General features: G+C 36.0%; 1 protein-coding gene across 9 annotated transcripts in view; it reads right to left on the reverse strand.

Moving 5' to 3' along the window:
• FREM1 (FRAS1 related extracellular matrix 1) overlaps positions 1–12,934 on the reverse strand; it is a 164,868-nt gene that overhangs the window by 69,705 nt on the left and 82,229 nt on the right. For all 9 annotated transcript variants that reach the window (XR_013387804.1, XR_013387805.1, XM_077912003.1 and 6 more), the window contains exons 17-20: positions 12,371–12,565; positions 11,089–11,274; positions 4,548–4,744; positions 277–499 (exon numbers count right to left, since the gene is read on the reverse strand). Coding sequence is in view for 7 of the 9 variants with exons in the window: in XM_077912003.1 (XP_077768129.1) it covers positions 277–499; positions 4,548–4,744; positions 11,089–11,274; positions 12,371–12,565 (801 nt within the window). In the remaining 2 variants the exon portion in view is untranslated. The remainder of the gene's footprint in view (positions 1–276; positions 500–4,547; positions 4,745–11,088; positions 11,275–12,370; positions 12,566–12,934) is intronic.

The following is a 12,934-nucleotide window of genomic DNA, read 5'->3' on the forward strand; positions in this document are numbered from 1 at the left end:
ACTTAACTGACTGAGCCATCCCAGTGCCCCACAAATATCATTTTTAGTGATGCTCCCAAAGTGAAAGAAAACATATCTCCTTTTCAACTACCCACTATCTCTGAGGCTTCATGCCCTATATTAACCCAGAGCCCAGAGAAAACCCTTGAGGGATAAATGAATAAAGCAGTTGAATGCTATTTCTTCACTTCCTATATATAAGATTTATTATTATCTTTTATGGACAACATTATTAAATCAACAAAAATAAATGAATATAAATAGAACATAATCTACCTTTCTTGAGAAGTTCCAAGGAAAAGTTCTGAACAAGTTCGTGCTTCTGGCCAGGGTTGACAGACTGCTTATTTTGAGGAAAGTCTTTGCTAAGCACCCTGTTGATGAGGAGGCCATGGCGTGGTTTATGAGTGATGCTGAACAGCAAGGGGTCTTTGGGAACATCCAGGTCAGCTGCATTGATGGTGGAGGATTCCAGTTCTTTCATCTGACCCTCACACACCTAAGCAAAAGCAAGTCAGAAAGTCAGTTGTGTAGAACTAAAATTTGTCTTTCTTTTAGCAAATTGCTCAAAAGAAATAAGTTTAAGATATCCTACTGCAAATTTTCTCTGAAATTTATGTGTAATGAGTCATAAAAAGAAATAGCTTGTTTAACATGAGCTTAGAAGAAAAGGATAAATCTATTAATCTCTCTCAGGTTTTCTCTGAAGATTTCAAAGCAGTTTATTCATTACCATTAAGGACACACACACACACCTTTTTTCCTGATAATTCAAAAATCAGGGGAAAAGCAATCAAAAGAATGCTTGCTTTCCGGAAGTCAAGAGTTCAACTGTAAAACTAAATGTGGACCCTTCACCTTCAGATCCTAATCTGTTATTTTAACTTCCTGAACCATGTTGCTTTCACAATTCTCTTTTCTGCATTAGAAATGGTACGAATGTGTGTTCTGTGCACCAGGGGTATTTTATGTTTCTATTTTGCCATTGCAGGAAAACCTTCTGTATTTCAATTGTAATCAACAATAATTGAGAAGGATGCTTCTGGATACATAATAGTGTTTAGTTTAATTCTGGGTCCCGCACCTCTCCACAGTCCTTATGCCTCAATTTTCCTGAAATAACTCCTCCCACCCCTATCCCCCACCTCAGGTTTTATAATCCTTTAAGGACAAAGAGAACTGACTATTTTCATTTCGGGTGGGATCTAGCCATTTATAACTTGACATGGTACTTAGCTGTCTCAATCTTTTTCTCATGGCAAGAATAAAGAGAACAAAGAAATACTTGTTTCCTCTTTTGAAACATAGCAAGATCTAAACAATCAGAGTGTATACACTTAACAGATGCTTATCGGTAATCTGCAATGCACTGGGTCTCATGCTGTGGGGAATAAGAAGATTCTAAAGAATCAAAGTCAGATGAAACCATGAAGGCCTGTCCATCAATAATTATAATGCAAGGAAGAAAATTATTTAGGGCTACTAAATATAGACAAACAAGAAGTGCAAAAGGGTGGAGAAGACCAGAGATGTCTTCATGGTAGAGTGGGCATGTAGCCTTAAAGGATACATATTGGTTAGATTTGTGAAAATGCCCTTTCTCTGCAGCCTCTCTTACTGAGACAGCCTTCCTGCTACCAGTGTCTAGTGAAGTGAAGAAGAATCACTTGCCATTCTGATACTTGGGCTAAAATGATGCTGGTTTCTTGTATCTTAGTCCTTACTGAGGACTAAGATGGCATCATAATTTAATGTGCAATGATGTAATTGTGAAATCATCTTTGATGGTGACTTGCCTTTTTCTCCAAGAATTTTAATAAAGCAACCTAAAATATCAAGCTTTTCAATCAAGCTTAGGACTTGGGCTCACTATATATATGGCTTTCTTCTTTAGAAAATGGTAAATTACTTTACAATATAACTGGGACATTTCATTGGAAAAATTGGGATTCTTTTTTGCACAATGAATCTATTGAGATCACAAATGAAAGGTTTAGATCAATATACACAAAATGCAGCAACTCACTAGAAGAGCAGTTTGAAATGGATTATAATATCTTAAACTAAAACCTCATCGTTTTTTGCAAGTTGCAGCCCAACTTGATGGAAGCTCAACTGTCTACAAGAAATACACTTTTCCCCAAAAAAGCAAGCTAAATATGACTATTTTTAAAAATCATTTAAAGATGAAAGTCAGCTCTGCCAGTAATACATGGGCCTCCATATTTGTTACTCTTCAACAGCTTCCCTAAGGAGTGAACAGGTAATATAAGTATGATTACTTTCCAAGAAGAGCAAGGGACAATTTCCCAGTGGCCTAATTATTTCAGAAACTCCAACTCTTGATAGATGCGTGACAATAGAGGTAGGTATAGAAGACTCATTTGTAGAGTTTTTCCTCTCTCTCGTAATTACTGAAGTGCTCTCTAGAGAAACTCATGTGCCAACAGAAGAGGAAGTATAGGAGCTGGCTCTTAAATCTCTTCATGAGATGACTCTCATATACCATGAAGAGACAGTAGAAAATTCAGATCAAATGAAGCCTTTTGTATTTAGAATTTGATAATATTTAGTGACAAATAAGACTAGATAATGGTTTCAAAATAGATAATATTTGCTTTGGTAAATGTCCGAAAAAAGATGCCCAACATAACAGCAATAATACAAACAGTACCTATTTATTAAGGGTCTAGTATGAGCCTGACGACATTGATCATCATAGGTACCCCTTAAGGATTTGATACACAGTTTGCAGATAAGGAAACAGAAAGATAGAGAGAAATAATTTATCCAGGACCCTACAACCAGTAAACGGCAGCACCCAAGTCCCTCTTACTCCAAAGCCTATGCTGATCCGTTTAACCAAGATTTGTGGTACACATGTCTTAATTAATCATATGTAAAAAATAGAATTGTTTTAAAAGATTATTATGCTGATATGAAAAGGTTTCCAATATATTTAAATAGATTTTTTAAAAAAGATTTTACTTATTTATTCATGAGAGACACAGAAAGACAGTGAGGCAGAGACAAAACACAGGCAGAGGGAGAAGCAGGCTCCATGCAGGGAGCCTGATGTGGGACTCGATCCCGGGACTCCAGGATCACGCCCTGGGCTGAAGGCAGGCGCTAAATCACTGAGCCACCCACGGATTCCCTAATTAGATTTTTTAAAAGCAGAATAGTAGGCATAATAGGATCCCTGATTTATAAGTAAATACAGAAAAATTGCATATATATTATACACACACACACATACACACAAATCACTGGCATGTGCACAAGTTATTTTTGAAGAATTACTAAAACTCAATCAATGGGAGTGGCTGTAGGTAGAGGCTACAGAAGAGAGAGACTGCCATATTTCATTGCATATGTTTTTCACTATTCTAAATTGCATGACCATGTATTTTTATTATTATACTTTTATTTTATTTTATACTTTATTTATTCAGGAGAGAGAGAGAGAGAGGCAGACACAGGCAGAGGGAGAAGCAGGCTCCATACAAGGAGCCCGACATGGGACTCAATCCCAGATCTCCAGGATCAGGCTCTGGGGCTGAAGGCGGGGCTAAGCCCCTGAGCCACCCAGGCTGCCCATATTATTATATTTTTAAAGGCAGTATAAAAATAGCTTTTAGAAAACAGCTACATAAAAATATGCTTTAATACATGTGAATTAGGACAACGGGTGTTATCTGAGAAGTGATATCATGGCCATTTTAACTATCTGAATTTTTAAATAAAACAAACATCATAGAAAGATAGCTTTAAAACTACATAAAAAATGATTCAAATTGAATTTTTTCATTCCATATATCTTTATAAATAGCTATATAAAGGGGTGCACAGGTGGTTTCTTGCTTTCGGGTCAGGCCCTGATCTCAGAGTAGTGAGATGGAGCCCTGTGTCAGGCTCCAAGCTCAGCAGAGTCTGATTGAGGATTCTCTCCCTGCCTCTCTCCCTCTGCCTCTCCCACTCATATTCTCTCTCTCTCTCTCTCCTTTTCTAGCAAAATAAATAAATCTTTTAAAAAGTAGCTATATAAAAAGATGCCTTATATATGTGAATTAAGAGTCCTTTGGTTAAGAGGCCATGCTATGGAATCAAACTGCCTGGGTGCAAATCCCCTATGTACCATTCCCTATATGCCACTTATTTCCAAGTTCTGTGATCTTTGGCCAATAAATTAACCTCATTGTGCCTCATTTTTTTTTTTTAGCTACTAAAAGGCATAATAATACCATCATCCTAAAAACCTTGTAAGTATTAAAAACAAGCACATGTAAAGGACTTGAAATAGTACCTACAACCTAGTAAGTACTCCATCCTATATATATGCAACTTAATTGCATCCATGCAATTCTATATGTTAGCACTTATAATCATACCATCATTATTATTAGGATAATATTTTTCAAGTAATTGCATTATATAATATAGATTACTGCTCTCCCCATTCCTTATCAACTTAATGTATTAAGTGCATAATAAAATCAGAAAATGATAAAAAAAAAAGAAATGGAAAATTCTGTTATCTTTCTTACAGTAATATTCTGCACTACAAAGTCAGGAGCTTCATCATTCATGGGGTTGATTATAATGTAAAATGGTATCTCCAAGGAGCGTTGCTTCCCATCTGTGACATACACCATGAACTGGTCAGCCGTCGGTTCCATCCTTAGATGCCTAGCCTGCACATAGTTAATGTGCAAAGCCTTCATGTCTCTCCACGGGAACGAAGCTAGAGCACATCAACAGGGAGCAGGTAAATAAGAAAAACATTTTTTCCCAAGCAACTGGCTCTTAATCCTTAACCCAATAGCCTATTTCTCAGAAAAGCAAATAAGAGATCATCACGGCTGACTTCAGAATTAGCTATCAGGAGCTGCTATAATGTCTGTCAGCCATCAACATAAAAACAGATATCCATAAACCATAAGGAAGGAATAAAATTTGCATGGAGAACAGAAGGCCGATAACTGCTAAGCAGGATGTGTAGGGACTTCATGACTGTTCTTTATATAGTTGGAACGAATGTAAGAGAGACCTTCCCTTGATTAAAACCACTGCTCCTATATGAAGAGTTCTTATAATACTTGAATAAGAAAGAGACTCTCTCTTTCATGTAAACGCAAAACAAGAGTCAGTCAATCACTTGCCTAATTGATGTCAAGCAACAGGTTGGATTGAATGGAATTAGCTGTTTTGGTATTTTGACATTACCTTAAATCAAAAGAGAAAAATGCTCTAGGTTGAGCATTAGGTCGCAGGCCAAATTGCATACCTTTAATGCAATAAATCTCTTCTCCCAGCTTTACTGAGATATAACTGACATATGACATTGTAAGTTTAAGTTTTACAATGTCATGATTTGATATACACATACTATAAAATGTTACCACAATAAGTTTAGTTAACACATCATTCACTTCATGTGATTACCATTTTGTTGTTGTCATAGTGAGAACATTAAAACTCTACTTTCAAATCACCTTTCAAGTATATAATAGAGTATTAACTATAGTCACCATGCTGTACCTCAAATCCCTGGATTTTACATAAATTTGCACCTTTTAATCAACATCTCTCCATTTCCCCCACCCTTCAGCCCCTGGTAACCACTATTCTACTGTTTCTTTGAGTTTAATGGTCTTAGATTCCACATATAAGTGAGATCATATGGTATTTGTCTTTCCCTAATGTATTTCACTTAGCATAATGCCCGCAAGGTCCATGTGTGTTGTTGAGAATGACAGGATTTCCTTCTTGTTACAGCAGAATACTATTCTATTATGTGTTTAGATCACATTTTCTTTAAAAAAAAAAAAAAAGATTTTATTTATTTATTCATGAGAGATAGAGAGAGAGGCAGAGACACAGGCAGAGGGAGAAGAAGGCTCCATGCAGGGAGCCCGACGTGGGACTCGATCCCAGGTCTCCAGGATCAGGCCCTGGGCTGAAGGCAGTGCTAAACCGCTCAGCCACTTGGGCTGCCCCAAGATCACATTTTCTTTATCCATTCATCCATCACTGATCACTTAGGTTGTTTTCATGTGTTGGCTATTGTGAATAATGTTGCAATGAACATGGGAGTATAGATATCTCTTTGATACCCCATTTTCATTTCCTTTCGATATATACCCAGAAATGGAATTGCTGGATCACATGGCAGTTCCATTCTTAATTTTTTGAGAAATCTCCATAGTGGCTGTACTAATTTACATTCCTACCAACAGTGCACAAGTGTTACCTTTCTCCACATCCTCACCATCATTTGTTATCTCTTGTCTTTTTGATAAAAGCTATTCTAACGGGTGGGAGGTGACGTCTCATTGTGGTTTAGACTGACATTTCCCTGATGATGAGTGATGCTGAGCACATTTTCGCATACTTGTTTGCCATTTGTCTGTCTTCTTCGGAGAGATGTCTACTCAAGTCTTCTGCCCATTTTAAAATCAGATTATTTGGGCTCCTTTGCTATTGAGTTGCCTGAGTACCTTATACATTTTAGGCATAAATCCCTTATCAGATATATGGCGTACAAATATTTTCTCCCATTCTGCAGGTTGCCTTTCCATTTTGTTGAATGTTTCTTTTGCTCTGCAGAAGTCTGTTAGTTTGATGTGGTCTTTCTTTGTTGATTTTTGCATTTGTTGCCTTTGCTTTTGGTGTTGAATCCAAAAAAACATTGCCAAGCCCTATGTCAAGGAACTTACCACGTATGTTTTCTTCTAGGAGTTTTACAATCTCAGGTTTGAAGTCTTTAATCTATTTTGAGATAATTTTTTGTACAGTGTAAGTCATTGGTTGGTCATTTTCATTCCTTTGTGTGTGGCTGTCCAATTTTCCCAACACCATTTATTGTCCTTTTCCCAGTGTATATTCTTGGCTCCTTTGATGTAAATTAAATGACCAAATATGAGTCGTTTTACTTCTGAGTTCTCTATACTGTTCTATTGATCTATGTGCCTGTTTTTATGTCAATGCCATCCTGTTTTGATCACTATAGCTTTGTAATTCAGTTTGAAATCAGAAAACATGATGACTTCAGCTTTGTTCTTTCTCAAAATTGCTTTGGCAATTTAAGATCTTTTGTGGTTCAAAAGACTTTTAGGATCGATTGTTCTACTTCTGTGAAAAATGTCATTTGAATTTTGGTAGTGACTGCCTTGAATCTATAGATGGCTTTGGGTAGTATGGACTTTTTAACATTAACACGTTCAATTCATGAATATATCTTTCCATTTGTTTATGCCTTTTACAATTTCTTCCATCAGGATATCAACTCTGTCTTAAAGTTTTTGGTGTATAAGTCTTTCAGTTTCTTGGTTAAACTTATTCCTAAGCATTTTATTGTTTTCTATGCTATTGTAAATGAAATTGTTTTCTCTATTTCTTTTTCAGATAGTTCATCATTGATGTATAGAATACAACTGATCTTTTTCTGTTGATTTTGTATCCTTTTTTTTTTAATTTTTTTAAATTTATTTATGATAGTCACACACCCAGAGAGAGAGAGAGAGGCAGAGACATGGGCAGAGGGAGAAGCAGGCTCCACGCACCGGGAGCCCGACGTGGGATTCGATCCCGGGTCTCCAGGATCGCGCCCTGGGCCAAAGGCAGGCGCCAAACCACTGCGCACCCAGGGATCCCTGATTTTGTATCCTAAAACTACTTAATTTGCTGAGTTGTTCTAACAGGTTTTTGGTAAAATCTTTAAAAATTTTCCATATAATATCATTCACAAACAGAGCCAATTTTACTTCTCCCTTTTATTTTGATGCTTTTTATTTCTTTTTCTTGCCTAATTACTCTGGCTGGGACTTTCAGTACTATGTTGAATAGGAACAGTAAGCATGGGCACACTTGTTTTGGTCATCTTAGAAAGTTTTTAACCTTTCACTGCTAAGTATGATGCTAGTTGTGAATTTATCACATATGGCCTTTATTATGTTTAGGTATGTTCCTTCTATACCCAATTTGTTGAGAGTTTTTATCATAAAACATTGTTGAATTTTATCAAATGCCTTTTCAGCATCTATAGAGATCATCATAGAATTTGTATCTTCCTATCAATTTGGTGTATCATATTTATTGCTTTGCATATGTTGACTATCCTTACTATCTTAGGTATAATTTCCTTTTGATCATGGTGTATGATTCTTTTAATGTGCTACTGAATTCAGTTTGTTAATATTTTGGGAGAAATTTTTACATCTATATTCTTCAGGGATATTGTTGGTTTGTGGTTTTTTTAATGGTATCCTTACCTGGTTTTGGTATCAGGGTAATGCTGGTCTTATAAAATGAGTTTGGGAGTTTTCCCTTCTATTCAATTTTTTGCAAGAATTTGAGAATACTGTTAATTTTTCTTTAAAATTTTGATAGAACCTGTAAAAATATCTGGTTCTGGGATTTTCTTTGTTAGGTTGTTTTGGATTACTGATTAAATCTCTTTATTTGTTATCAGTCTTTTCAAGGTTTCTAGTTCTTCATGATTCAGACTTGGTAGGTTGTCTGTTCCTAGGAATTAATCTTTTTCTTTTAGGTTGTCTAATTTGTTGATGTATAATTGTTCATAGTAGTCTCTTTACGATCCTTTGTATATCTGTGGTATCAGCTGTAATATCTCTTCTTTCATTTCAAATTTTATTTGAGTTGTCTCTGTTTCATGGTAAGTCTAGGTGAAGGTTTGCTTTTGCTTTTGAGGTTTTGTTTATGCTTCTGAAAGACCATGTCCTAGTTTCATTAATCTTTTCTATTGTTTTTTTAATCTCTATTTCACTTACTTTTACCATAATCTTTGTTGTCTCCTTCTTTCTGCCAACTTTGGACTTATTTTGTTCTTTTTATTTTTAAAGATTTTTAAAAAGATTGTATTTATTTATTCATGAAAGACAGAGAGAGAGAGAGAGAGGCAGAGACACAGGCAGAGGGAGAAGCAGGCTCCATGCAGGGAACGAACCCGATGCAGGACTTGATCCTAGGACTCCAGGATCATGCCCTGGGCCGAAGGCAGGCGCTAAACTGTTGAGTCACCCAGGCGTCCCGACTTATTTTGTTTATATTTTTCTAGTTCTTTGAGTTATAAAGTTAGGTTGTTTATTTGAGTTGTTGTTTTTTGTTTTTTTTTTAATTTAAGTACTTATCACTATAAACTTCCCTTTTAACACTGCTTTTGCTGAATTTCAGATATTTTGGTGTGTTGTGCTTGCATTTTGTTTCAAAATTTTTAAAATTTCTTTTTCCCAGTTTTATTAAGAAATAATTGGCATACATCACTGTGTAGAGCATGATGGTTTGGTTTACATGTATTGTGAAATGATTGCCACAAAGGTTTTGCTAACATCCGTCTTCTCATATAGATACAATTAAAAGAGAAAGAAAAAAAAGAAAAAAAATTTCCCTTGTGATCAGAACTCAGGACTTGTAGAAAATTTCATCTTTGACCCATTCATTGGTTGTTCAGCAGTATCTTAATTTACACATATTTGTGAATTTTCTACTTTTCCTCCTTTTATTGATTTTAATTTCATACTATTATGGTCAGAAAAAATATTTGGTATGATTTCAATCTTTTAAAATTTGCTAAGACTTGTTTTGTGACACTTCATATAATCTATCCTGGAGAATGTTCCATACATGCTTGAGAAAACTGTGCATTATGCTTCTGTTGGATGGAATGTACTACTGTATTTGTCCACTGGGTTCATTTGGTCTAATGTACAGTTTAATTCCACTGTTTCCCTATTGATTTTCTGTCCAGATGATCTATCCATTGTTGAAAGTAGAGTACTGAAGTCCCCTACTATTACTGCATTATTGCCATTACTTCCTTCAGATCTGTTGGTATATTTTTAAATATAGGGTGCTCCAGTGTTGTATGCACATAAATTTACAATTATTATATTCACTTGATGAAATGACCCCTTTATCATTTTACAGTGACCTTTGTCTCTTGTTTCAGTTTTGACTGAAGGTCTATTTTATCGGTTATAAGTACCCCTTCTCTCTATTGGTTTCCATTTGCATGGAATATTGTTTCCATCCCTTCATTTTGAGCCTGTGTGCCCTTGAAGCTGAAGTTAGTCTCTTGTAGGCAGCATGTAGTTGGATCTTTTTTTTCCTATGCAGTCAGTCATTCTATTAGTGCAATTAATCGTAAAACTAGCCTCTCTCATATTTAAACTGGATATGCCTCAAAGGTACTTAAAGAATAGTTTAGTTCATTTATTTCTAAAGTGTTGTCTTTGAATAAATAAATGGTGTTGTATTTGAATAGTTTTGGTTTTGATGTCTGTTTTTGTTTTGGTTGTTATTGCCTGAAATACAAGAGCTATTTAAATATCTGATACACAGGGCTCCTGGATGGCTCGGTTGGTTAAGAGTCTGCCTTCGGCTTGGGTCATGATCCGGGGGTCCTGGCATCGAGCCCCACACTGGGTCCCTGCTCAGTGGTGAGTCTGCTTCTTCCTCTCCTGCTCCACTTGCTTGTGTTCTTTCTTTCTCTCTAGCTCTGAACTCTCTCAAATAAATAAATAAAATCTTTAAAAATAAAAATAAATATCTGAGACACATTTTAGTTTCAAAATTAAAGCCATCACCTTCAACATTTCAGGCTCTCTCTCTGTTACACCCATGATACATGTCCTAATCTTTTCTACCAATGTCTATTAAAAATGCTAAAAGATTGAGAGAAGGAGACTTATGAGCTCCCACCAGATTTGATAGAATAAATCTATCAAAGATAAATCCAACTTCAAGATAAATCTAAATTCTATTACAGTATTTCGTGTTGCAATGAAGGTCTTTTAAAACATTCTTTCTTCCATATTTATTCTTAGAGTTTTCATAAGTGAAATCTCCACTTATTTTGAAGTAACTCACATACATGGGGCAATTCAAATTGAAAATCAAAATGAGAAACAATAATATTCAAAAGTATCCACTATAATAATAATAATATCTTGAGTGTACATAATGTTTTGAACATTTTTAAGTTCCTACCCAGTCATTGAGCATGATCTGGCCAGTGAGATCTGTAGACATAGGTGGGTTATCTCTGGTCACAAAGTAATGACTTACCTATGCTTATGCCCATATTGCTTTTTTCAAAACCTGCAGAAGGAAGTGTGTTTTCAAGGTAGCCAAACTGGGGAGGAGAAACCAAAACAAATTCCAAGTCATCTGTTGCAGTGTCAGGGTCAGTGGCGGACAAATGGTTAATGGTAACGGCTGCGGAGAAACCCTCATCTACCACAAACATGGTACCTGCATGCAAATAACAACGCAATTATGACTTAGCGTGAAATCCTCTAATCAGAATAGTGAAGACAAAAGGGAGTGATTGCAATTCCAATTCAGAGAAGCCTCCCATATGCAAATATACTTCCATGGGAGTTGTTCATTTCCTTTGGCATAATTTCTCCTTACAGTGAAAATATTCGGGGGTAATGGGTGGAATTTAATTTGACTTGTGGAATTATATTTTTTTTCTTGGACAAGCAAGCCAAACAATAATGGAAAGACAGCAGAAATACTAAATGCTCTAGTACAGCCCTTTAGTCATTCTCAAGGAACTCTGATTTCCCTTGTGTGTCTATAGAAGTGACAAATGAAAATAAGAACTGCCAAACTGTTTTAATGATAAGCCACTAAATGTAGTTTATGTACTCCTCAAGATCAGTTGTTACCTCTGTTTGTCAGAGCGTTAATTGCCTGCGAGCTATTATGAATTGCTCATAACGAACATTTTTTCATGCCTTGGTGCTTAATTATTCTGCAGGGATAATGCTTCCTTTCCAGAACATTGCTTGGGAGATAGTTTGCAAATTACAATAACATCCATACATATGCTTGTATTTTTTTTCTAAGAGACAAAACATATACATAATGCCTATGAAGCGATGACTTTCTAAAAAGCAAATAAGGTTAAATGTATATAAATGGTCTCTCTGGTATTTTCATTCTACTCTAATAGAAATTATTATGGATAAAATAAATTACTCCCTCTCTAGCAGGCAAATGATATTTTCCCACGTGAAATAAAACCAGAGTATTTGAGGATTCCAATGTTGTCCTCATCCCCTCCCACACACACACACACACACACACACACACACACTCACTCACTAACACACATTCTCTCTCCATACAGAATTATCCATATTTTTAAACAAATAAATTCTTTTGCCTTGTAATCTTTTAAACATATGGAGTTTTCTGCAAATTTGTGTTGAGGCAATTCTCAGACAATTCTGCATGGTAGTTTCCTATTTTAACTATAATTCAAGTTCAATTCTTCACTAAACCACAGGTATGACACAGATGAGATGATGGAACATTAGTAGAAAAAAAACATTGTCACCTATTGCGATTGAAGGTGACTGGTTGTCCACTGGATGTACTGTGATGTTGAGGTCATACACTGGAAAGGACTCATGAAGAGGAATAGATGGATGAGGCCCATTGTAGCAACAGCCATTCACAAAAGGGCCAGCTTCTTCATCCGAAACCACCAATGTAATGGTATCAAAACAAGGCACCAGGCCAATCTCACCACCTGGAAGACACAACTACAGTTGAAAACTGACTCTATAAAAATATAGAATACTAAGATGAAACCAACTTACCTCTCTACTACATGTGTACAATGGCAAGGAAGGAAATCTAGGTGGGTAACCTGCAAAATTCAATTTTATCTCTATGAAAGGAAATAGTTGTGAAAATAATGAAAAAATGCTTGCCCATCTGTTGCCTCTGGTGAAATCCTGGCCAGCCATCTCTCACCATATGGAGGGGCAAAAAAGAGGCTAACAAGGGTCTGACAGTTCACAAATGAACAAGGAGAGGCAAAAAGCTTGACTAGTGATGGTTTCATTCTTCCTTCCTGATTGTCTAGTGTTAGGACCAACCTCAGGGAGAGCAGAAG

The sequence above is a fragment of the Canis aureus genome, chromosome 10, assembly GCF_053574225.1.
Source record: "Canis aureus isolate CA01 chromosome 10, VMU_Caureus_v.1.0, whole genome shotgun sequence".
In the NCBI taxonomy this organism is placed as follows: Eukaryota; Metazoa; Chordata; class Mammalia; order Carnivora; family Canidae; genus Canis; species Canis aureus.